This window comes from Sparus aurata, chromosome 21, assembly GCF_900880675.1.
Source record: "Sparus aurata chromosome 21, fSpaAur1.1, whole genome shotgun sequence".
Lineage (NCBI taxonomy): Eukaryota > Metazoa > Chordata > Actinopteri > Spariformes > Sparidae > Sparus > Sparus aurata.
The window spans coordinates 3463864-3491675 of record NC_044207.1 but is presented as its reverse complement, the minus strand read 5'-3'; the positions used below and the strand labels follow the sequence as shown (position 1 = coordinate 3491675).

At 38.9% G+C, this 27812-nt stretch overlaps 1 protein-coding gene across 1 annotated transcript; it reads left to right on the top strand.

Annotated features, from left to right (window-relative positions):
- The first annotated feature begins 566 nt into the window (after nucleotides 1-566).
- On the top strand, nucleotides 567-27792 carry LOC115571985 (choline transporter-like protein 5-A). The gene is made up of 22 exons (XM_030401706.1): nucleotides 567-690; nucleotides 7926-7974; nucleotides 9158-9231; nucleotides 12644-12728; nucleotides 13128-13212; nucleotides 13571-13699; nucleotides 14025-14085; nucleotides 14498-14621; nucleotides 15099-15182; nucleotides 16642-16754; nucleotides 16954-17085; nucleotides 17467-17566; nucleotides 19747-19839; nucleotides 20070-20157; nucleotides 21139-21407; nucleotides 21499-21593; nucleotides 21723-21826; nucleotides 22030-22103; nucleotides 22366-22436; nucleotides 22623-22711; nucleotides 24384-24468; nucleotides 27221-27792. Exons 1-22 carry the CDS (start codon nucleotides 603-605, stop codon nucleotides 27316-27318), a joined length of 2190 nt encoding a protein of 729 aa, XP_030257566.1. The 5' UTR covers nucleotides 567-602; the 3' UTR covers nucleotides 27319-27792.
- Nucleotides 27793-27812: the final 20 nt, after the last annotated feature.

The window sequence follows — 27812 nt, the reverse complement described above, 5'->3', positions numbered from 1 at the left end:
GACACACACGCACACACACACACACACACACACACACACATATATATATATATATATATATGTATATATACATATTAAATACATATAATATATTAAAATATGTGATCTGGGGCACTTCCTCTGGATGAAATTGTAAAATGTAGGCCTACCGATTAATTTCAGTCGAACTGCCTGTTAAAATGCACCAGTATACATTATACGACAAGTACAAATACACAAACGTTCTAGGGGAGAAACCCAAAACAAAACAGTAACATTTTAAATGCTTCCTCCGCCTATGGTTTGATCATGAGGTTATTTGTATTCCTGTGTTATCAGGTTTAGGTTTAGAATCAGAATTTTCTTTGTTGCTGTATTTCAATTCCTTAATTCCTGGTCCTGGACTTTTAGTCAGATTTATGTATATTTTTTACTTGAAATATACTCTGTATGATATTGACACCATCACGGTATTGAGATTAAAACGGAAAAGGCTCTCTCCACAGAGATGGGGTGTGTGTATGTGTGTGCGTTTGTGCTTGCGTGCGTGCGGGCGGGGGGGCTCTCACGGTCAGCGGCCTCTTCACTCATCTTTCCGCCGTCCACAAGCAGCACCGCGCGCCATGGCGCCCCACCGGTACATCGCGAGCAGGTCCTCCGCCGTTCAGAGCGAGACAGCCGCTGGAGCCGCACCGCCGGCCCCCCTCTACGGTAAGAAGCGTGAGCGGTGTGGACGGCTGAAAATTGGCACGAGACTGTTTAAAATAATTGACTGTTTCCTGCTACAGGTAGGACGAGTGTGTAAGCGTTGTGTACAGGCTAACATAACAGCGAAACAGCGGGAAACTGGGGGCAGTCAGGACCAGAGGGGTGGTTGGCACATTCCGCAGTCGGATACGTTTAAGGAACAGCCTCAGATTAATAATATATAATTCGATATCTTTGTCGTTGTCCGTACACTTGAAACTCCTCTAGAAGGCCTGACACACTGTGTTCTGATTGCCTGGAGTAGATGAAGGCTGCTCACTCTGGGTTACACTGACATGTAAAGGAGCACTCTGTATTTTTGTTGAAGAAATGTTAATGAGCAGAGAAGGATCTTCATTGGCTGAGTTTTTCAAACTAAATGATCAAACACTCTTTGTTTCCATGACTGAATAAACTGAATAAACAAACTGACATTAAAGGACAATACAGTTTATACTGAAAATAAAAATAAAAATCTGAGTTTGAATTTTTTCTTCTAAACTTCATAGTGCTCCTTTAAAACTAGTCAAACCAAAACTCTGAGCAGATCTGTCCCCCGATTTACCAAAAATGTGGCGTTATTGCTAAACTTACATAGCTACTCGTTTTTGAACAGGATTGGGGGGGTTACTTTAAAATGTATCCCAATACAATTACTAATTAGGCTACCAGTTAAAATAGTCATGTAATCATTAGTAATGTGTCGAATACCACAATATTAAAGCATGGGAATGAGATTACTTTCCATTACTTTTGTACTACCTCACTATCAAACATATGCAAAAAATAAATCAAAAAGAAAAGAAAAACATCAATAAACTGACTCGTATTTATTGTTAATCAAACTATAAAAGGCAAATATGAAAAAAATTGGGAAGGATGCAGGGGGTGAAAATGAACACAACTAAAATATTATAATAAACACAAGGAACTAAAGAATAAACTGCAGGATGAGTGTGTATGTCAGTCAGTGCGTTTACATGCACAGCTTAGTCGGATTACAGCCATAGTTCGACTATGCTACTCAATCAGACAACTGCAATTGTCCGAGTATACATGCCGGTGAGAAAATCGGATTATTGGCCGGAGCATGTATCCCGGTACAATACGTTGCGCTGTACCCATTTCAACTAGTGGTAACAGAGCCACCTCCGGCTGACCTCTTCACATCACCAGCAACAACAAACTGCCTCGGCATTCGAGAAAGACGGCGTACGAAGAGCGAGACGAAGCTACATCTTTGTGCATTTCGTATATGGTGTACATGATAATTACACAAACTAGATGCACAATGGCACCCTTGCATGCAGTTATTTCGAAGGAAAGACGCCGCTGCTGCCGTCCTTCTACTTCCGGCTCACGGCCCCGGGACAGAAATCTCGCGTCTGCGCAGAACGCAAAATCTGATCCGATCAGATAGAACGTATACATGCACCAGTAATGCGACTATCAATCGAATAATCTAGGTGTTTTAATTCGACTATGAGAAATCCGATCCGGTCTGAGTCAGACTAAGGTGTATACATGCATCTTAAAAATCCGGTCATAGTCGGACTAACCCATTAATTCGGTTTTCTTGAGTGTCATGTAATCGCACCGAGTGGCATCATTGTAAGCATGGATGTGTGGAGAGATGGTGGAGTGTAGGTGGTGGTTTGGGCAATGAGAGAGAGAGAGAGACCCAGCACAGTTAGAGGCCGGACTTTTATACTTCTCTGTGCACTGGGCCCAGGTGCTGCAGATCTGGCTGTTACTGCAGTGGCAACCTCAGAGAGTGACAGGCAGAGGTGTCAATAGCAAACCTACACAAACACTCATAACCAGCAGCAGGGGCCCGTCATTTTCCCTTAAAGTATGTATAATGTACACCTTTTCTCTACTGGAATACAGTAACCTTTTTTTTTGTTTGCTAGTTACATAATCCTGTTACATGTGCTCCGTCACTCCCCAGTTTACTAATATAACTGAACTTGATTTGAAATGCTAAAATACTATATCCTCTTTGAAATGGCCCTGTATGCTGAAAACTAGGTAGGCAAGATATGCAGATAATAGATAACAAATGATATGTTTCATTGTTCCCTCTTAAGGCAGACTGTTGTTAATTTGTCTTTATCGCAAAAACTAAAACTAAAGTTGTATTTTGCAAAAGTGCTATTTTAGTTTTATACTGATTCTCACTTATTGTAGAATACTGTGGGTGGTCGATGAGTAGTAAGTAAGAACCAGTAGTAAGAACCAGTAAGAACACTGCTAACAGAGGTGTGAGTGCTTTGTAGTGAGCAGACTGTGGTTATTTTGGTCAGCAGGATAAAGATTAGCTGAGCATTACCGGTCACTAATGCCATCAGCTGACATCAGGTCTGTGCATCTCACTCAGCTTGTTTTGTTGTATAGTAACTGCCTACACAGCATCAGGTTACCTACATGAATTTAAAAGACATTGAATTGAGAATAGAATAGATTTCATTTTTATTTATTTGTGCATTGTGAGTGATATCATCCTTCCTCCCCTCTCAGTTTCTGTCTGTTGATATGAGCCTGAGGGTATGGAGGCCAGAAAGTGACTTTAAATCTTTGCATGGAAAATAAGATTATATTATTATTATTAAAATATTATTATAATGACACTTGACTGCAGATGTTATTGTTTGATTTTCAAAATCACAGGTCTTTACAACAACAGGATAAAACATAAGCCTTGAAAAATATACAAGGATAACATTTAGCAATAAGACAGAAAAACTGAGAAGTAAATACACCTTTTACTCTTGCAAAAAAAAAGAAAACAAAATACAATGTTGATTAATTGTTGAGAGAAGTTGTTGAAACAAATCCGAATCTCACCTAGGCCCTGCTCTGACAGCCTGTCACAGCCGGCAGGTGAGATGCTCTGTGGTGTTGTGAATTTATAACTAAACAGTGAGCAGGATGCACACTTGACTTTCTCTGAATGTAGGGCTGGGCGATAAAACAATATCGATATCTATCGCGATAGACACGCAGTGTTTCCTCTAGGATGTTTTTCAGCAGCGGGGGCAGGCTCTCCGGGGAGCCGTGGCGGCGTAAACAAATGACACTTGACTGCAGATTTTACTTTTATGCCCAGCATAATCCCCCTTTATATTTAATGGCTGGCATGAATATGGTTTTTTAAAGGCTGAATGTAAAAATAAAAAATAATAACAATAAAACAACAATAACATTTATTGAATTTTAATTTAATTTAATTTAGGGTCCCAGTCCGATAGCCTGTGCTTCCCTTTAGGTTTTTCTCCTCTACTCTCATCTCTCTCTCCTGCACCATCACTTTGCTCTCCTGCTCCTTCTCTCTGCTCTCCCCCTGCTGTACTCTGCTCTCCTTCACTTTGTTCCACTGCTCCTCCCTGTCTAATGTTACTTGTCTTATACAATTACATAAAACATTAACGTTAGATAATTTACACTCACATCACATCTGATTACAAGTGTGAACACAATTTTTACCTAACCATCATCATTTGAGTCAGTAAAAGGCTAATGATACCTGACTAGCGTCATCTTCATCAGGTGTCTTTCTCTTCTTTGAGAAATACTTGAACAAGCTCATCTGAAAATGCAGTCAGCAGTTTCATCATGGCGTGTATATATTCGCTTAATGCTATTAATTAGTTTACTCACGTTAGCGACACTGAGTTGAGTTGGCACCAGGCCCAATTAATTAAGCTACCGATATGTTACGTAACCTTAGCTGGCCATCAATATTTTGCGAATGTCTTTTGAACTCAGGGTTTTCCCTGCCATTATACGGCTTAGGCGTGGCGCCCAAGCATTTTTGCCTCCCGCCTAAGCGGTTCTCCCCAGATGGTGGAACAGCGGCGCTACGCCGCTATACCAGCGCCGCTCTACTCCGCTCGTGGCGGTGAGGAGCGTGCGTCCGTCCGTCCCCCGGTTGACGGAGTTGATGACCGTCTGTCCGTCCGTCTGTGTCCCCCCCCCCGGACTGACGTTGACGAGCGTTCGCACCCCCCTCCCCCCGGGACAGACGGTGCGCCGCAACACTAAAAATTTCTGGGGAGAACCCTGGAACTTATAAAATCTTTTATAAGTTTTCTTAAGCTAACAAGTCTACCTTTTCTCTGGTGAGTCGTTGCCCTGTTTTCAAGATGACACTCCTCTGACTCTCCGACTGTGGAGGACTGAAAGTGCCATAATTAAATAAATAAATACACCATTAAATAATTAATAAAATGTAGCATTAATTAATGACCTTTAATGTGATGATTAAGAACATCTTGTTTTCATTTGGTTTATGTTCATGTTATTATTTCATTAATTATTAGACGCTAAATGCAGGACTTTTATTTTGAAAGCGTCTTGCTGTGACCTGAAAACATCCGTGTTCTTGTGAATTGTGTGTGTCTGCATGTTGGAAGTGTGCCTGCATGGTCTTTGCTGAACGTGATGAAAATGATTTACTTAGTACCTGGCTGATAAAGGGCACAGGGTTTGTTGTCATATCGCTTCATGACATGTTTAATGTTTAATTCAGATTGTAACTTTTACAGATTTGTACAGTTTTATATAGCATGTTTGAGCTAGCGGGAATGCTAATTAGCATTAGCTCAGCTATCCTGTCGGTACAGAGGAACGGAGATGAGGTGTTCGAAGGTGTGTTCGAGAATGTACAAGGTTCCTGTAATAAACACTTTGGAGTCGACCATCAGTTGGAGAGTCTGACCATCATTCAGCAGGGATGCTACATCCTGCACCTCGCACTCTGTATTAACAGTGGGGCTAGCAGGGGACCGAGCCTTCCACAGCGTTGCCAATAAAGTTTTCTTTGATTGCATCAATCCATTATCTGGAATCAATTTGCCTTGACTTGATGTGCAGGGTAACCAATCAGGTGTTAGGAACCGCCCATCGACTTTGATTAGTGAGTTTGACAGATAAAATAAATTCATGAAGCACTGCAACACAGGACCATGAAATAATTATTTAAATAGTGAAATAATTATATGTTTTTTTTTTTTACATCAAATGAATTGATATTTTAATGAATTATTGACACATTTAATTCCAATTTTAATGAATTAATGTCACTTTCAAGGCCGCGCTCTCGCGAGTAATTAACATCGATGGCACCAGTAAGTTCTTGTGGGAGGGGGGGGTAATCTACTCCAAAGAGTATATACTGAGCAAGATAGTTATCTAGTTTACCTCAGCACTCGCGACACCCGACCCAGTGCAAGACTCTGCTGTGAAGGTGGAGATATGATGCGGCGGTGGTGTATTTGCGACAATTTAAAAAAAAAAGAAAAAGAAATTTGAAGGAGCGGCGGCTAGGATTTAGGAGTGGTAGGCTGCCACTCCTAAATGAATGTAGAGGAAACACTGGACACATGATCAATATCAATAGAAAATACGTTCGCTAATTTCACTGAACTCCGTTAGAAACAGGTGATCTGCGAGCAGCGAAACACAGTGCGAGGCCCAGTTGCTTGACGAGAGGTTTATGCACGCAACTCTGTTTACTTTCGATCAAAACGAAACTTAACAATTTCAGACACAGACACAGACCGGAGGTTCTATGGTTGAGAAAATGTAGTGCCGAAAGTGCCAACAGACCAACTATAGATATGTACTTATATGACCCCACTTCAAAAAACCCCAACTATCCCATTAACATATTGTCAAGCAGCAATGTCAGCTTCTACACTATTTTGTCTCATGTCATTCTGATTCTGAAATCTTGAAGATTTTTTTTTCTCCAAAATCTCACCCGCAGTCACCATTTAAAGGGTTATTTGTCAAATTTTTCTTATTCCAAATGGGTAAAAAAGAAAATCAATAATTATCGATATCGACTGATAAGAAACACTTATATTGTGATACATTTTTCAGCCATATCGCCCAGCCCTATCTGAATGTGTGAAAGTTTTACGTTTTCACATCACAGATGACAAAGACAGGCATTAAAACACAAGTCTTACATCAAATCTTTTTATTGAACAGCCAGAATCCGAGTCCTGAGTAGGGTACAGACCTGCAATCATCCTGATGCATTTATCTACAAATTCATACAAACAAAATAGTGATTTATTTCTATGGTTTCAACACAGTGTGTCTCTTGAACGGTATAGAGCCATCTGACATCAACTAAATACAGAATCCATCAGAGCTGATCATCCTTGACAGGGCCTTGTTGGTTTATTCACCGATACCATGTTTGTAGCCTCCATTTTTGAATGGAATCTGTGTCACAGATTGATCCTGGCAGCAGAAAGCAGCATGTCATGATGACTGAGACACAGGCAGATATGCTCACAGTGAGTGCACAGATAACAGAAATAATGACAGCAGATTTTGTATTTGTTCTTTTTGTTGTTTACATTGATTTGTTATAAATGTTTCTGGTTTACAATGTGTCACTATGGGGGAAACATATGGTGCGTCGTCTGGATAGTAAGTTCACTGTGTCCTTTTCGATTTGAATGCATCAGACACACAGGATGTTCTACTGCACTGCACTCCACTTCTTTCTACTGTATAACTCATTAACCCAAATTCATTATGTTTGGACGATAACCCACATTGATATATGGAGTGCTGGCTTCTGCTGGTCTACTTCGTCTTAGTAAATTCCCTCACTAAGTTTATTTATATGAAGGTTGCTGGTTCATATACTGGCTCCCTCTGCTACACGTCAAGGTATCCTTGAGCAAGATACTGAATGAATGAATGTGTAAAGTGTGTGAGTGATAGGTAGACTAGGGTTAACACTATGGGAATGCAGGTCCATTTACCATTTTTGTATAAAGAATTAACAGCTCTTTCATCAGTGTTAGTCAGGCAAGTGCTCAGTCCTGACTCGAGTCACGTTATGGGGCTCCAGTCCCCCACCTCTGATTATTATTAACATTACTGTTAGCAGTTGTAGTAGTAGAGTAGAGAAAAAAATCTGTCGAGCTCTGGGGGGGCAGCCCAACTTCTCACTCCAATATACCACTCCTAACACAAGTTTTTGAAATGGTTATCATTATATTGTATAGCAAATAATAATGATTGTAGTATTACAGTACTAATACATCATTAATTACCACTGTTACATGAACACTATATCACAGTTTATTTATTTGTCCCCCCCGTAGTGCATGATTTGGTTCAGTTTGGCCTAAAAACATTAACGCTTTTACCTTTCCTTTTGTTTCATCCAGGGGAACCACAGAAGTTTGATAAATACTTCAGAGGTCCAGTCCGTAAAAGGTAGCTCAATACTTCCTTCATGGTTTATAAACATGCTGTAGTATTCTGTACTAAATTATTATTGTCACATATAATATCACACACAATACACAATTCAACAACAGGGAAATTCTTTGTTGCCAAGTTCCACAAGGAATCTGACAAATATGTAAATAAATATGAATTTTACCATAAAATAGAAAATGCTGGGACAATAAACAATAAAATCTTTGATGATGAGGGAGACGGAGAGTGAGACGCACAAACAACTTGGCGACTTTCTAGCTAGTTTAGCGACTTTTCAGACCCTCTTAGCGACTTCATTTATAAAAACGGAGGGAAAGGCGAGAAATATATTATATTGTAATTCTCCTGCTGCTCAGAGTCATCAGTCTGCGGCTCCCCTGCAGCAGCGCCGGCTCTCTGTCCTCTCACCCGGCTGCAGGCGCCAGGTGTGTGTGTGTGGGGGCTGGCTGGGGCAGCAGGAGCGGACGCTGCGGACGCTGCGACCGCTCGCTCTGTGGATTTGAGACCGGATAGCTGCCGTCTACTCTGTTTTGATCCGTTAATTCTCTGACTTCTTAGTCTTTCTAAATTCCACTGGTACTTTACCAGCGATAACCTGAAGCTGCTGAGTCTCGATCTTCACTCTCACTCTTTCTCTCCAGATTAGGATGTCATTGTTCATCTTGTAAAAATGCACATAGTTTGTTTAATCTTCTCCCTCCCTTTACTGTTGTTACTTCATATATATTTGTCTCTGTAGTGAGTTTGTGATTATTTGGTAAAGATTTCTCTATCAACCATTTGTATATGGCTTAAAATAATCTCTTTATTTTTCTGAAAAATGCTTGGTTTTCACCGAACCCGTAGTCATATCGTATCGTATCGATATCGAGATATCTGGCATGAATATCGAGATATTAAATTTTGTCCATATCGTTCAGCCCTACTCCAGACTTATTAATCAAGGGACTTCTCAAACTCTGTCACACTGAAACTATAATGCAGTCAATAAATACATGATTCCTGCTCTTTGCCTTTTTTAAGGTGATTTTTATTCTTCTGTTGGAAAGATATTGTTATGTCAAACACTACAAAAGCTAGTCACCACATCAGGCATCTGCAGCTAATATCAGCACAGTCAATCAATTCAGCACAACTAATGTCCCATGGACAACTTCTTACTTCTCTGTCTCTTTAGAAGCTGCACAGACGTCTTATGTTGTTTGATCTTCATCATTGTCATCCTCTTATATGTGGCACTGGGAATAGTAGGTGAGTCTACACACACTAACACACGCACACACACACACACACACACACACACACACACACACACACACACACACACACACACACACACATAATTGCTGTTAGTAAGCAAACCTTGTGAAGTACTCCAGAGATCCTTGAGAATAGCTAAGTGCATTACATATCTGGCCTAAGAAGGTGTCCCTGCAGGTACAAGAGCTTCTAGGTTTGATTCCCACCATGGGCAGTAGTGTTGTTAGACACAGGGCCGTTTCTGTCTTTTTGGGGGCCCTACACATGATAATGTTTGGGGCCCCTATTTTGTCAAATTACGATGGATAGATGTTTTACCATTTGAATGATCCACAAAGATGCAACAATCTATTACATTTTAAGAGAAAAACAGGCTGGAGTCGTGAAAACCTCTCTCAAATTAAAATCAAACATCTAAACATTAAGTTGACCCACCCAAGCAAGTTGAACCAATAGAAAATGATAATACAAGGTAAACAATTGGGATCCTCTATAGGTAATAAATGAAACTGATGCAGTGTTGCTAAAAATTTTTTATTTTAAATTGTAAAACATTTTTAAACTTAAACATCCTGGTTCGCTGGTGCTGAATGTGGCCGTGCTGCTTCCTGGTCTGCGGCTCCAAAATATTTCAGAATTGCTCCTGCAAAGAACAGGCTCCTCAGGTTAGCAAGCAAAATAGATCCTAAGCAGATATTCATACTATTTAATTGAGTTATGTTATGCACTAATGCAGAAATTCATAATCTGTTCTTATATTAAAAATTGCAATATACAGTACAGTGCCCTTAAATGCATGCAGCCAATTTCAGAGTTGTGACTATTAAGCAGTTTTGGACACATTGTATTTGTTAGAGTTATAAAACAAAGATAAATGACTGATGAGCACTATATGATACTGAAGGAATATTTTTGAGTATATTTCACACGGTATTACAAAGTGGACTACTTGTGCCTAACTGATGATATGGTCTTAAGCTATATTCTGTGGGCAGAACTAACGGTCATATATAGTATAGTTTATTTTAAATGTACTTTAATTTGACAAAGTAATACATCAAAACCATAACTAAACTGTAGGAATGTAGGCAAATTTGTTCAAATTATATCGTCGCAATAAATATTCTAATAAATGTGGTAAAGAAAGACACAACTAAAGGCCCCCACACACTGCCCGGACGCAAACCAACAGCCAACTGCCTTTATCCGACCACTCTGTTGCCTCTTATCTGACCCGTTCGGCAGAAAAGTTGCATTGAACACACAGCTTCAACGTGCTGCCAGCTCCACAGTAGCATGTACGTTCTGTGCTTGGGCAAGATGCAATAAGTGGGTGGCGCTACATGAAAACAGGAACTGATGGAACGGAGTGCATAGAAAAACAAAGCGCACACAGTATTCCGCCCCTCCCACACACCGCGCTGATTCGCTAGCACACTGCCAATCAGAATTCTCATACAGCTAACACACAACCAATCAGAGAATCCAATGGCTCAGACGGCCGACAGCCAACCTCCTCAGACTTCGCATGTTGAATCGGAGCAGACAATGTCCGCGCGGCTCTGAAAGCTTCCAACACAGCTGAACACACCGATTTGTTCCCGACCTCGTCCAAGTCTTTCCAAGCTCTTCAGACGTCCAACAGTTGGGCCGGTGTGTTCCTGCCATAACTCAGTAGAGTTAACAATAATCCACTCAGAGCAATAATCCACTGCCATCACTGACATCTGCCTAACAACACACCCTCCCTCCCAAATGTAATGCCAACGCGCTGGACCTGTTATAATTCACCAAAATGGGTGTCACTTCAGTCAATCAGTCTTATGGCATTCACATGTGACAAATACATTTCATTTTTAGTAGTAATGGTAGTCATAGCAACGTGGCGCGGTAGACACCAGATCTGACCAATCGGTAGAGACCAGATCTGACCAATCAGTGGGCCAGGTGCCAGGTACTTTTCACACCTTTTCCAGGGTCACTCCTCAGATATTGAGACTGGACTTGCAACGTCCAAATCATAGTCCACATGGATACTGATATTTTCTAAGTCCTAAGTCATATTTATTTATTTATTTATTTATTTTTATTATACTGTGGTGTGGATTTTTGGTCTTCAAGTGCCCTCTACTGGTATTTTAATTGTACTGAGTCAACAGTTAGAAAGCAAAATGTGATCAGAAATACATGCAGCGGCTGTGGCTGAGTGGTAGAGCAGATTGACTCAGACTGATCATTCACAAGGTTTGGCAGACCAAGCCTTGGCTCCTTGTAGCTCTGCAGTGCACAAGCTACAAGAAAACTCCTGCACACTTTCAGCTACTGAAACCAATCAATTACCAAAATATTCAACTCTTTTAGGTGCTTTTACTAATTTAAACCTACTGCAACCTTTACTATGACTATTGCTGCTACTACTACTACTAATACAGCCTTTATACTACTAATGCTTGCCCTACTACTACTGCTAAACTACTGCTGCCACTGCTGCTCCATGGCAGAGTGGGTAAAAGCACATGGCTCATGATTCCAGTGGTGTCGGAAGGGTTTTAAATATGTTGAACAATTAATTTTAAATGTTATGCCTTTGCCAGAGTTGTTTCTTGTCAAGTGGTGAAAAAACTAACTGTGAACACCGAAAAAATGTGAAACTGTGTCACATTATTTTTGCCATTTTGACAACACTATATGTTTAAAATATTGAAATATTGCCGTTTAATGAGTGCCCCAGTAGCTCAATTAGTAGTATGGGTAGAGGCTGTGTCCTCACCACAGTGGCCAGTGTTCAAATCCACTCGGTTGCTCCATGATGTTCATGCACTGGAATTCACCCATTTGGGGCCAGCCTTTTTTTTTTTTTGCAATTTCTGCATTTCCAGCAATGGGCATTTCAGCATTCACACTGCACTATCAGCAGGAAATGCATTTTATAGTTGTAATATTAATAACTTAATAGACGAGCCAAGTGCCAGACATCAAAACCAAGAAAATCACATAATGAGATTCCTTTGCTAATTTAATGCCTTTGCAATGTTTTTGGATAATGGATGGTTGAAGTTCATCATACAGAGAGAGAGATGTCGATTTCTCCCTGGTTACTGGATGTATCAGTCCCTCTCTGTAATCTTGTACATCAGGTCATGTACATCACCGGTTGTGACAGTTAAAGATTGAGAGAGAATTGTTTTTCCTTTTTTTAGTGAAACTACAAATAACAAGGTATTTTGTGCTAAATTTTGTGTGTATAGAATGTACAACTGTTACACCTACAAAATTAAAACAATATCAGATACATAATATTATTGTAATCACTGTGTCTGAATCAAGTTAATTGATAGGCTCCTATGGATCCAGCAATGCTTCATGTTTCACTGTGAAATGATCTGTTTGTCTGTCTGGCCAGCCTGGTTACATGGGGACTCCAAGAAGGTGCTCTATCCAACAGACAGCTATGGCCAGTTCTGTGGTCAGAAGGGAACTTCAAATGTGTAAGTCACTGATATAACAATCAAACATCAGATTCCTTTTACACTCTACAGGGGTAGGTAACCACCTTGGGGTTCCAGAGTAGAGAGAGCATGTAGGAGGTCATAAAACATTACATTAAACCAGACTCAGAATTAGACTCCCATGTAGGCTTTTTTCTTGTTCAGAATGACCTTAAAACTATCTTTTAATGTGGTTCTACCCTACTCTGAGATAAAGCAACAATCTCTACTCTTGCTCTGGGGGTTTATCGAAAGACATGGGACATGTAGAAAATCTAAAAAGAAGCAAATATTGCAGGCTAGAAAAGGTAAAATGACAAAGTTTATCCGACTTGTTGACCTTTGGGTTGATGAAACAATGAGTATGTGTTTGATTTAACACTTAACACTTCTCTGCAGGAAGAAACCCATCCTATTCTATTTCAACATCCTGAAATGTACCAATCCGGCTGTACTCATCAACCTGCAGTGCCCCACAACTCAGGTACTTTATTAACAACCAGTCATGTGCTACAGTAACACAGCATGATTCTGATTAATCATGCCACTTTAATCTAAAGAGAAGTACATTTGAACAATGAGGACTAAACTACTTTTCACTTCAAACACTGTAGTACAACACAAATTCAATTAAATTTATCAATTTATCATACCTTCCATTAATAAACAGACGCACATATTGTCAAGTGCTCATCCCGTAACCGAAGACAGCTTGATGTTTACTAGCCAACAGTATGTACATTGGCTTTGATAGAGAATCTGTTTAAAACATATATCCATAGCAGTAGCTTATATCTTTGTAAACATTAATTAGCAATTAATCAATATAATTTTCTTTTCAGATGTGTGTGTCAAAGTGTCCGGACAAGTTTGCCACCTACACTGAGATGCAGCTGCAACACAAACTCAACAAGAGCAACTGGGAATATTACAGACAGTTCTGTAAGCCTGACTTTAATAACCTTGACAAGGTACCAAAACTGATTTATGTTTCACATCCATTATTAAGAAACATGAACAAACTGTACAGGAATTACTACAGCTTTGATAAGCTGTGGTTAAATAAAACCAGTAATGCACAGCACAAATTACAGTACTACAACATTGTGAGAGTAAAGTGAATCCTATTTAAAATTTGAACGGAAAGAATCTTAAGGCATGGCCAAGACTTATAGAGAATAGAGAATACACACACACACACACACACACACACACACACACACACACACACACACACACACACACACACACACACACACTATTCTAACACTCTTGTCTCTCCTCTGTTTCCTCCAGCCAATATCTCAGGTTCTACGAGATGAGGACTGTCCCTCCATGATTGTGCCCAGTAGACCATGTAAGGATGAGAAACCTCTCTCATTAGAATTTCAACTAATTATATATGTACAGCATTTACAAATTAAAGTAGACCCCCACTTCACAAAATGTGACATTTTGTGCGTGCCATATTCAATGAAATAACTTGATCATCTGTTCTGTCATACAGATTTGATTTTACTTATATAATTGAGTTAATAAGCTAAATATTTTTGGTCATGGTCATGGTGTAAATGCAGAAGAGGTGTCATTTAAAAAAAAATTTATCCTAGAAATAGTTACATGTTAGGAAATTAAACTGTGGAATAAAATGTGCTGAAATGAGAAGTATCAGCTCTCATACCTTCTCTCAAATGGTCTCTGTTAAATATTGTGTGTGTGTGTGTGTGTGTGTGTGTGTGTGTGTGTGCATGTGTGTGTATCTATAACAGTTTTTCAGAGATGTCTACCAGACTTCATCACTTTGAATGGGACTGTGACTACAGATAACAGAGCTAGATTTAAAGATGCTCTAGAAATGGCACGCAACGATACTGAACTCCAACCTCCTGCAAAGTACTGCAACTTCTTCTTTTATGTTTTATTTTTATATTACTTTCTTGCATTGTTGAAACTCCCCAAACCCAGAACACTTGTGACTAAATCACAAGCAAAGACTGAGATGTTCTTCATGTGACGTGCAACCTTGTTAGACAAAACATTTTAGTGCACACAGTTTCAGGGTTAAGACAACAGAAAAAAATGGACGTGTGATTTTTTTACCCACCGTACAATTGGCCCGATACTTGCTGAAGAAACATGAAATATCTCATCAAGACAAAAACAATTCAAATTGTATGATGAAGTTTCTAGCTGATGAACATGGATCTTAAAAACACAGCATTTCTCTGTACCCTTTGTTTTGTGTTTGCCGTTGATATAACATTGATGGGACCAGTCTCTGTCTTTTCTGTCTGTTCAGAATCCTTCTAATCTAAAGTCAAAGTCCAAACTGTTTGCATAGAGACACTGATTTCTCTCTCCTTTATGCAGGGATATGACAGGACTGGTGGACACTAAGCAACTGGGCATGAAGATAGTTGAAGATTATGCCAAATCATGGACCTGGATACTCATGTAACTAAACAACACACAGATAGAAAAAGAGTAACAGCAACAAAAAATTGCCTACTCTCTGAATAACATCATCTACTCCAGCTTCCTCCCACAGCCCAAAGACATGCAAATGAGGTTTATGGGTCACTCTCTTGTTGGTATAAATGTGAGCATGACTGGTTGTTTCTCAGACTCAGCAGCGCCAGCAGCACATGTAGCAGAGTGCTTTACAGCTGATCAGACAGTAGTACTGACAGAGTAAAGTGAGGGGGCTATCGACTTGCTAACTGTTTTGTGAGTGAGAGAGGCCTACATACTAAAAAGCCAGTAGATGACGAGCTTATCATTTCCCATTTTCAGTATAACTTTACCCTGTCCCTGACAGCCATCATGTCATCATGCTTATATGACAACTGCTCGCTAATTCTAGCGAGGTAGCAACTAGCCAGCTTTAGTTTGTCAGTACAGTCAGTAACACAGCATCTTGAAAGGTAAATGTCAGAGCATGTTCCTGCAGCTGAGCAGACACATTGAGGTGTGTTGAGTCTGAGAGTGCTGAGTGTTTACTTGATGCTATATTGTTACCTAAGAGCTAAGAATATAACCAGCAAGTTCAAATGTTACTCTCTGTTATCATTTCACTCATGCTCTTCACATCTGTTTGCCATGTTAGTGAGTGACGATGCTGGAAAGTGAAACAACAACGTCCCCATCTTCTACTCTCTGTGGCAACAAGCTTATCAAACTTGTGCTGCACGGTAACAGTGAAATATTACTGTGACAAGATGAATGTGTTGATTATCAAGAAACAATATTTTATGATTGGAGTTAATTTCACTGAAGAAATGGTTTTCAAGTGGAACAGAGCCGCAGCATGAGTGTCATAGCCAACTTGATAAAGAATAGGGTTTAGTAGAGAGCCGTGGTGGAATGCAACTAAGTACATGTACTGTACTTGAGTACAATTTGAAGGTTATGGTCGTGACTTTAGCATTCCAATGGAATTTACTGCTACTTTTTCCACTCTACTTTACTTTTCGACTTTTTATTTCACTGCATTTATTATCTTACAGCTAAAGTTGCCAAGTAGTTTTTAGATCAATATTTTTAAGGTACAACATATGATCAGTTAAAATTAACACTACATAGTTCAGAATTGGGGCACAATCCACATTTCATTTTCAGCAAAAAAATTCTGCCACCTGTATTGGTCGGGCTCTATTTCTGAGTGTGTTCACTGACTGTAACTCTGCTCCACTTGTGCTACTATTAGACTTTATTTTAGCATTCACCATTATCCTTTAATAACTGCTTGTGGCCACAGAGGCTTTAAATAGGATGATATTTTGGACTTTTAAAAGTTTCAAAATCTGAACAAATGTGACATGGGTGATTATCAAGTTCAAGATGCACGTACAGACAGCCTCATATTCTCACTTGATGTCTTTATCTGTGCCTTGTGTCTGTCCATGTGTTACAGGGGACTGCTGTTATCGCTGGCTGTTAGTATGGTCTTCATCCTGCTGTTGAGGTTCACAGCTGGGTTGCTTCTGTGGACTACCATCATCACTGTCATACTGCTGCTGGCATATGGTGTGTGTAGTCAGGGCTTTACGTTATTTTAAAGGTACTACATGGTTCTAATGTCCTGCTTTCAGGTGCTGTGGACTTAACAGCAGAGATGTGACCTCAAAAGAAACACTGCAAGAAGCACTTAAAATGTTTCTGTAACCTCCTGTTAATTTTCTTCAAATTCCACATTGAATGTATATCTGTGTGTTTGTGTGTGCAGGTATGTGGTACTGCTCCATGAAGTTGTCCCAGCTCAGACACAAGCCAGGCTCTGACGTTGCCATTGTAGAAGTCAGTTTGCAGACTGACCTGCAGGTCTATTTGCAACTCACACAGACATGGATCATATTTTGTAAGTCTGTTCTGGAAAATCTCACAGGAAATCATGAGAATCCAGATTGTTACTTTTAGATGTTTATTGCCAGTGTTCTTCAGTTAAGATCTCGGTAACATTTAAAAAAGTTAAGAGCAACATCATATTGCTCTGTTACCATTTCTTGTTTTAATGAAGTCAGTTTACCAGTCATCTAATTATTTTACATCAGCTTCAGACTATTCAGAGGATGTGCTAATTCTTGAGTCCTTCACTGGTCTGCTTTATTCATACATCATGAATAAAGCAGTTCCAGTGCGAGAAGTTAATCAGATAATGTTTTTGAGAGTATGCTTAATGCAAGCAACAATCTTGGCCCTGAAACTATATACGGCATAAAGTCTTGTTTGTGTTTGTCAGTGGTGTCTCTGGGAGTGACAGAAGTTTCCATTCTGTTGATGTTGATCTTCTTAAGGAGGAGAGTCCGAGTTGCTATCGCTCTGCTCAGAGAGGCCAGCAAGTATGAACTCTAGGCACTGTGATTGAAATTGCAAGAATTAGTTGTGTGAATGTCTTTTAAATAATGGGATTTAAAAGAATAAATGAAAAAACTACACTGCATAGTAGACCATGTTCACACGGCGGCCATTTTACTCTGATGTTATGCTCAGGGTGAAAGCTCAAATGTTAATATCAAAAGCATGGTGTTGTACTGCTGTGCTCCAGGGTGCGAGAAGTATAGAGAATCTAATAAATCATCATCAATTCACCGCTTTCCCATTGATCAGCATCTGAAAAGACGATGGATAGTTAATATGGGAGGGACGTCAGGCCACATTCCAAGGTATTTCAACTGATTTTCAAGTAAACTCCAAGGCTCTCTCTTCTAAATGAATAGCAGGGCTTTACTCAGTGTGTGTAAGTCCTTAAAACATTTCAAAATGTATTAAATTACTTTAAAAAAAATCAGTATTAGGCCTTCAAAGTCATTAAGTGATAGTGATAGTGTTACATTTTAATTTGTGAGATCTTAATTGCAACAAATGTAACATTTAATTTCCTCCATCTTTTTTTTTAAATTGATTTTGTTTAAATAAAAAAGCTTTACTTCATGAAGTCTACAGTTAAGAAACTTAATCTTGTACTAACCTGTTGGCAAAATGTAGATTAACCTAATTTACTCAAATAACAACATTCCTACATAAAACCTGAATAGGACCAAATATCAGCCTCTTACCTTTAGAGATCAGGCTTACAGGCTGGACACACAGGATGCGTGTGCTGCTCCGTGGTGTTACCTCTCGATTTTCATTTCAGTATCCAATACTTTCTTTCCCTCACTCACTCTCATTCCCTCTACTTCTTTCTTGCTCTGCGGGGTGAAGGAAAAACAACTCAACATATTTATTGATAATTATCAAAGTCAAACTCCATGCAGACAGATAGGCCGGGCAGGAGCAGCAGCGTGTATGAACACACAATCCACACAAGTGGATTTTTGGGGCAGATCACTGAGCACTGATCGCTGGAATCACTGATAAAAAGGACATTATTAGTTGTTAGTAATTAGTGGCATAATGAAATCACCATTAAGATGTTGTGGAAATAAACAGGTTTAAAATTAATGCAAAGTTATCTCTAATCTGTAAAAAGAGATTAAACACAATTGAAGTGAGTCTCTGTACTGAGGTCTTTGTGCCCTAAAGCCACCACAACACCACCTGGTCACTGCTTGTACCTGCTTACTTTTATCTCTGACAGAAGGCTGATCAAATGTACACCTTCAACTGGATCTCACAGAACACATTTGTTGTCAGTAGCCCACTTTATAATAAAAATCAGCTTTGTTTCAGCAGTAAATGCTTTGAATGTGAAACTGCAGTAGGACATGTGCAGTTTGCATGAGCAGTACATTAACACAGCACTCTACAGAGGGTGAAATGATTTTGTCTCATCAGCCAGTGGGAAAATGTAAAAAAGCAACCAGGGCCCCTTGGGTTTTGGACCCTTGATTGTTGGATGTTTGGTGGAAGATAACTATGACTAGTTTGTTTTGTTTCTGAAAAAAGATTAATGTTGGTTCAGGGAAGATAATGCCATCACACTCAATAATATAGTACAACATTATTCTCTTGATATCAGCATTTGAGCTAAGCGTCATCAAAGGACAATAAAAAAGAAAATAGAATCCATTTTGATTATCTGTGTAGCCTGTAATTCTACATAGTGATAGCGATACATATGTATCTCTGTCATACATATGTAGTACTATATTTGTTACTATGATGCAGATGTCTGTATCATTGATGATTATTATGTCTGGCCTAAATGATTCAAGTCAATAAGTCAATACTTCAATTGTTTTTCACGTTCATAGCAATTTTTTTTTCTTGGCAATTGTATCAACTAACATCTGTATTATAATGAGAGTGCTCTCCAAAACTAGTCACATTCACCCATTTACACACACAGTCATACACTGATGGCAGAGGCTGCCATACAAGGTGCCAGCAGCTCATCAGAAGCAATTGTGGGGTTCAGTTTTCTGCTCAAGGATACTTCAACATATGATAATCAAGCGATTCGATAAGCAGACCACCTGCTCTACCTCTTGTGCTACAGCACCCATTCACTAACTACCCACGATGAATACAGCCCATGATTTTATTTTCAGGGCTTATGATTTCTTTGTCGTTGCAGAGCCATCGGTCACATGATGTCCACATTATTCTTTCCAGTCGTCACATTTCTCTTGTTGACTGTTTGCATCTCCTACTGGCTGATGACAGCAATGTATCCTTCCGAGTGGTCACAGGCAGCATCAGGAAGAATAGAAAGACAAACAGGGTTTTATGTTGACTTTTGATAGTTCAGAGCTTAGAGAGTCATCGAAGAGGTCACAAGATGTCAAAATGATCATTTCTAAAACTCTTCAGTATCCAAAGTATGGCAGATTGATTTTCTATTTCATTAGCTCTCAAAGCAGCTTGTAAGATGTGTCTTTAACCAGCACTTTGAATCAGTCACCTAGCATCCTCAGGTAATCCCATCTACAAAGTTGTGTCACCTGATGTGAGCTGCCCCTATGCAAACAGTACTTGCAAACCTGAGGTACAGTACATTATCTTCAACCTGATTTATTTTTCTGTATTGAAGGTTGTAGGTCATTTAGGCTGACTAAAAGTCTAACTGCATTTGTTCAAAGTTACCAAAGGTCTTAATAGATTTGAATTGTACTTAGCTGTATTGGATTTCTCAATGTTACACACTGTTTCTATAAAAATAGAGAAAGAAAAAGACATACAGCTGAATAAGGACAACAAAGCTGAACAAAGATACATAATTATAAATGTGTGACACAACTTAAAACAACATTATGCATGTTTTTGAAACCTAAAATAACCACTTAAAAGTTTTGTAGGTACAGTGTATTGTAATGGGGTGAATGGTGTCTGTGATTTGTTTCTGCACTATGTCACTTCAGATCACAACGTTACATAAATGTTTACTACAACATCCAACTTTTCAACACATCATATTTTAGTTTTTCTTGAGATACTGAATCATTTTGGTACTAATTTCCTGTGATCAAAATGGCTTTATAATATTTAATGCCTCCTATAAGGAGCAATATCTAAAATATGGCAAGACTCTTAGTTCAAATGTTTGCAAGCAGCAAGTTTGCACTTTACGCAAATGTGTAAAGAAACATACACACAGAATGATACGAAAGGAAATATTTTCCCGAGTAAACAAAAAAATACAGATGTACACCTTCCAAAAACAAGTTTCTTTTTTTATACACAGCTGAGATTAACTTAACTCCGAGTCACACTTAAACCTGAACTCAAAAAAACAGTCTTACTCTGTGTTTCTGTGTTTGGTCCAAATAAATGATAAATGATGATGGTATCATGCCAGTCTTATGCAGACCCCTTCAAATATATTGGACCAATTGATTATACATTTTAAACATAGTGTATTCAAATAATCATAATTGAATAAATAAAATTGATATTCAGAAATTGTACAAACCTACTTGAAGACGGAGTAAATAACTCTCCTTTATTCTCCCCCTCACATGTCTGTCAGACCTTTAACAGAACCAACATCTCCAAATTAGCACTGTGTCAGGGTTCTCAGTGTCTCTTTGCCTTCTATGGTGGGGAGACATCCTACCACCGCTACCTCTTCCTGCTGCAGCTGTCCAATCTCCTGGTCTTCCTCTGGCTAGTCAACTTCAGCTTAGCCCTAGAGCAGTGCACCCTGGCTGGGACATTTGCTAGTTACTACTGGGCCAAGAGGAAGCCTCAGGATATCCCACCATGTCCACTCTTTTCATCATTCAGCAGGGCTATCAGGTTAGGACATGTTCAGAACTCATGTTTCAAAGTGTTTATGCACGTGTGAAATTGGTTAATAAAGTTGATAATGTAATACATCTGTCCTCAGGTATCACACAGGGTCTTTGGCATTTGGAGCTCTAATTCTTTCAGTTGTCCAACTGGTCCGGATCATACTGGAATACCTGGAACAGAAACTAAAAGGTTTACACACACACACGCACGCACACACGCACGCACACACACACACACACACACACACACACTTCCTTAAAACTACTACGATTGCTACCATTATCAATATACTAATCTTGTCCATGTTTATCCATGTAGGTGTTGACAACAGTCTGTCCAGGTTCATTATGCACTGTCTGAAATGCTGTTTCTGGTGTTTGGAGAAGTTACTACGCTACATGAGCCATAATGCTTACATTATGGTGAGTTGATTAAGGAAGTGCTTTTTAGTATGAACAATAATAACAATCATACATCTTGGTGTTATATAGCGCCTTTCAAGAGACTAAATGAAGCTTCACATCATGGTGGGCACAGAAACAAAATAATAACAGTATGAACAGTAGCTATCCACTGTTCATGCTATCACCAACCAGCTTCAGTTGTTGTTTCTCTTCTCCACCAGGTGGCGATCTATGGTAAAAACTTCTGTACCTCAGCCAGAGAAGCCTTCTTCCTCATAATGAGGAATGTAGTCAGGTAAGGAGACTCTCTTGAACCGTTCAGGTGTCCACTAATTCTCTCTGAGAAATATTTTTTTTTTGTCAATACATTTTTGTTTGATTATGATAATTACAGTTATTACCTGTGAACACACATCACATGTTTGAGTGACAGAGATTAATCAGCTAATCAAGTAAAGTTACCCTGGCTGTGACTCCCCGCAGCTCACTGGAACTCTGTTCTGAACCTCCCTGTGTTAGATGAGGAGCAATGCTCAAATTACTGACTGTGTTTGTAGGGTTGCCGTCCTGGACAGGGTGACAGACTTTCTGTTGTTTCTGGGCAAAGTGCTGATAGCAGGAGGAGTTGGTAAGTGACAGTGTACGGCAGACAAGCCACTGTGAATGTGTCAATGTGTCAGACAAATATAAGTCAGAGTATAGAGACCAGAGAACACAAAGACACCAGCACAGTGTGTCACTCTGTGTGTGTGTGTGTGTGTGTGTGTGTGTATGTATGTGTTGTGTGTGTGTGTGTGCCCTTTTTTTGTTCCAGGTGTGGTTGCATTCTTCTTCTTTACCAGCAAGATCCCTGTTATCCAGGAGGAAGTGCCCAATCTCAACTACTACTGGGTCCCTCTACTGGTCAGATACACAAACAAACATAATAAACACTGTAAATGCATGTATATACATTATGAAAATCTGTTGGCCCCATTGTGCACTGTGCAAATTAAACAATAGTCATCTGAACAATGAAACCACAATTCCCCAGACATTGTTTAATTTGAAACTACAGGATCTGACAGAACAAACTCTGGTCTTAAGATTGAATGGGGATAACACAACGCTCCATACAACTTCTGTTGGGGAAACATCCTCAATCTTCATATAATCCATTTTTGGCCAGGGATTATAAATTATATTTCAAGAGGCTGACAAAGGCATGAAAATACAGAAATGTAAATTATATCTTTACCAAACGACAAGTACTTCTATATCAGGACTCAGGTTTGATAATCACCTCCTCGTTCCACTCTCCTCATTCTCAACGCACACAAGTTCGGGTGTTTTATTTGACTCTGATGCGCACATAAAAAAGGATGTCATTTCTGTCATTCTGTGATCTGGAGAAGGTTGTCCATGCATTTATTTCATCTCACCTTGCCTCCTTTACAGTTACTCCCTGTGTACATGTCTCAAAAATCCCTCCATTCCCTCCAGCTTAAACAAAATGCTGCAACTTGACTTTTTAGGAAAGAGCCCGTAGGGTGCTCTGCATGTGCTTATGGAGCTTCTCCAGTGTTAATAATCTGCAGTTAATTTCTCACCTCAAAATTTCTCAGAAGTGAATTCCATGATGAAATGTCATCCATGAATAAAATGATAATATAAAAAAAAAGAAAAAAGGATGGCCTCTTTCCATGCTGCTTTCTGCTCCTCGCTTGAATTGAAAATAAATTGTGGATATTTGTGCTGTCAAGTTACCGACCCATGCACCACTGAACAAATACGCTTTTCAGCACTTGTGGAATTTTACAAATTCCCTGGTAAATGCAAACTTGTCAGGGTATTTTGACAGTACTTGGGGAGCAAAAGATGAATACATATGAATTAGTTGTTGAGTAAAAGTATGTCTTACGTTCCTATCTTTAAACATTTGTAGTCCTGCTTAAAGGGATATTCCGGTGTAAATTTAATCCATGGTTTAACACACCGTGAAACTGTGTTAGACTCCCTCTCGAGAGATAAAGTTAGCAGACCACTAACTAATGTTGTTTTAGCATCCTCAGAAACGACCACACTACAATAATACATTGCAGTAAATGGGTCCAAATATATAACCGCCATCAAAAAGCCACAAATAATGCTCAGAACAGCACCAAACTTCAGCAACATTAGAAATAGGGTTCCAGCACATATTTCGAGGCATCAAACATTTGATATCATTGCCGTATTTGTAGGAAAATATAAATGAAACTCACCACCCGAGAAGCCTTCCTTGTTGTGGGGAAGCCCTGTGAGTCGATTACCGAGTGCAGTAGAGTCCCGCAGTAATGATCATCATTGAGCTGCGGAACTCTACTGCACTCTTTGTGGCTTTTTGATGGCGGTTTTATATTTGGACCCATTTACTGCAATGTATTGTTGTCGTGCGGTCGTTTCTGAGGATGCTAAAACTACGTTAGCTAGCGGCCTGCAAACTTTATCTCTCGAGAGGGAGTCTAACACAGTTTCATGGTGTGTTAGACCATGGATTAAATTTACACCGGTATATCCCTTCAAGTTTTTCCAACCTGTGTGTTTTTCACATTAGACGGTGGTGATAGGTGCCTACCTGATTGCTCATGGCTTCTTCAACGTCTATGCCATATGTGTTGATACACTCTTCCTCTGCTTCTGTAAGTACAACCAGATTGATTGTACAATGGGGTGCACTACTCTGTACTGACAACACACTAATTAAACTAAACACATTTACCAGCCTCCACTTGTCATAATTGCAACAGTCCAGTATTATATTTTAATTTTTTTAACTAAATGAAGGAGAAAAGTTTGTACTGATTAAGAATGACATTTACTCTTAACATACAGCATAGTGAACTTCAAAAAATTGCATCTAGTCAGAAAAGCAATTATATCCATGCTGACATTGCACAAGCAACTACGTGAGGTCAAAATAAAGCCCCTCTCACAGTCGCAACTGTCAGATCAGAAAACACAGTGGTTGTATATACTCTGTTAGAGACACATCTTTCTTAACTTCTCCATCCAGCCCCCCAGTTCATGTCATGTTTTTTCTTGAAAAATGCCATGAAACTTCTATTAACTCCATGAGGCCAAAATCCTATAGCTGTACTCCAAATACTCCTTAGATTATATATATATACATATATATATATATATATATACATATATATATATATATACATACATATATATATACATATATATACATACATATATATACATATATACATATATACACATATATACATATATATATATATATATATATATATATATAGATATATATATATATATATATATATATATATATATATATATATATATATATATATACATATATATAGAGAGAGAGAGAGAGAGAGAGAGAGAGAATAAATATTATTACTTTTACATACAAAACAAGGATGTTATATTACTTTACCATTTTTCTTTGACAAAGCAAATTTTACATTTACATTTTTACGTCCAGCATTTTTATATCATCTGCGGATATTTGTACTGTGTTGAGGTTCCATAGCTCAATCATATCTGGCAGCAAGGGTTGGCTTTGGGTGGCTGGGCTTCTCAGTCCCCCAATGTGTGTAGGACAAGCCCTAAACTAGTGTGTTTAGGGCTTGACCAAGTCCATTTTGCTAGTTAAACAGTGGATAATCTGAGCGCAAAGAGGTAGTATTTAGACTGTAAATTAGTCTTGGGTGTCTTTTGGGCAGAACATAAATCAAACCAATCCGAATGTTGTTGTTGTTAGTAAGAACTGAAGAAGCCTATTGGAAGAGAGATGAAACATCTTCAAGAGACTAAAATCAAGCCCAGTTACCTATGATACAGCACTTAGAATAACCATGACCTGTATGACTCAGAACCATCATTAACTGTATTTCACAATGTGAAACGAGTAGCATTGAAAGCAATGAAGGGATAATAATATGATAATCCCAGTTGAAACAGGTTTGGGAGGGGTGGCAGACATAATCTAGTATGCAGAAAACCTCTACCAGTCAACACAGTAAAAATATCTACTGATGAAATAAACTAGTGAATATGACATTATAGCCAGTGAAAAGTATGCCAGTAAAACATTTCCTAATTTAAGAAAATTACAAACGAACAAGTGATATAACAACTATAATTTTTTTTATATATATATCCAATGAATATCCAAATTTTCACACACAAAACCTTTTGAGGATATTAAAATAATCCTTCTTGGGAAAATCTGCTGTCAAAATAACACTAAAAATTGTGTTTTTCAGCTCTGAAGCTATAGTAAGCAAAACCTGTGGCACTGTGGGTCTTTATTCAGAATATTACAGATGTGACAGAAATATGTTAGTATATCACAGAACCAAAGTTCGGTTGCAAAAAGTGAAAACTAGAGGAGATTTGATTTTTCTCAAATGACAGACTATTCATTCTGGTGAAAAAAAGACTTTATGTTATTAATTTAATGACTTTAATCATTCAGCAACAATTGTTTAAGTGAAAACATGTTTCCTCAGAGTTACCTGGATATTCAGGTCAAATGTTAACGCAATCCAGTGAAAAATAAGAGATTGGTGTGGTTTAGAATACCACACATCACTAAGTGCCGAAACTTCAAAAATTCTGAATTTTAAAGGTTTTTGGAGCACAGCTATAGGATTTTGCAAGGTCCCATTAATTTGGCAGAATTTGCAACACATTTTTTCGGTTTGGGTGGTTTTTGGAGAAAGTCCATGAGTGAACTGGGGAAGTTCTTGATTTGGGAGCCTTCCAGAGTGTACCATCAACATGATATTTAAGTCCTTGGAACACTCACCCTCCCCTCTCTCCATGCATATACTGATATACTAATTAACCATCTTAAAACTGGGGACATACAGGCAATAACAGACAGTTTCAACCTGTTAGAATGTCTAGCACCACTGATGTACAGATTTGCATTTGTCTATTAATCCTGAAAATGACAATGGGTTTAAATGGGTTAACGCAAGGCTTTGTCACAGCTTTGGATAAATTCATCCATCCAATAGCATGTATTGATTATTCTTTTCTATATATTACTGACAGGTTAAAACTCTGTTACAGCAAGTCTCAAGTTATAGAAAAAATAATAGTGGAACACTAATGTGATCTCTTTTTGCATGTGGATGTTTAACATCACTAACTAACCTCTTCTGCCTTTTTGTCTCTATTTCATGCAAAACCACCCTGCTTTTCTGTTGTTCTACTTCCCATCTGCTCGTCCTTATTTTACCTTTGTGCCCAAACTTGACTCACACCATCTCTGTCATACTCATTTATTCACCCATTTTTTTTTCATTGCATCTATTTCCTATAATCCATCTATCCATTATTCATCCACGGCTGCTTCTCCTCCTATACTTCCTATTTATCCATCCATCCATTCATTGATCCAACTAGGTGATGACTTGGAGAGGAATGATGGTAGTTCAGAAAAACCTTTCCTCATGTCCCCAGAGCTGCACAGAATTCTGGGAAAATCCAGTCAGGTGCATTGATATCCTGTTATCCAGCCCACTCCATCAGCCATTCTTGTCAGTCTTTTTTTCTTCTCCTGGATCCCTTCTGAAGTGGCACCCCACCACACCAATGCAGAAACTTACTGAAATGATGGATAACGTTTTTGACATAGAGCCAATGTCGATCTGACGGGGTCCTTAGAATTAAGATAAGAAGCACCCTGAATCTCACAGTGAAGACAAAAGAGAGCCACATCGCTGTGTGAAAAAACCCTCCTTTGAACTTTTAATTATACCTTGTAATGTGTTGAATGTTTCGATTGAATGTTCAGAAAAATTCAAAGTGTGTCTAAAGCCAGGTTATCTGTAACGGACACAGGAGGTGAAGGCTCTAATAGCTTCCCTTTGATGATAAGAAAGAAGTGGCATTGAGCTTTGTGACCACCTCATGATCTGCAGGGACAGTTTGAATGAGGGTACCTATCAAACAAACATAACAAAACAAAAAAAAAACACACTGATCATCTTTTATA

Coding starts and splice junctions, on each gene's coding strand:
- LOC115571985 (XM_030401706.1), top strand. CDS start 603: ATGGCGCCCCACCGGTACATCGCGAGCAGGTCCTCCGCCGTTCAGAGC. Junction 9,232..12,643: donor TGTGGCACTGGGAATAGTAG/GTGAGTCTACAC, acceptor CTGTCTGGCCAG/CCTGGTTACATGGGGACTCC. Junction 21,827..22,029: donor GCCATAATGCTTACATTATG/GTGAGTTGATTA, acceptor CTTCTCCACCAG/GTGGCGATCTATGGTAAAAA.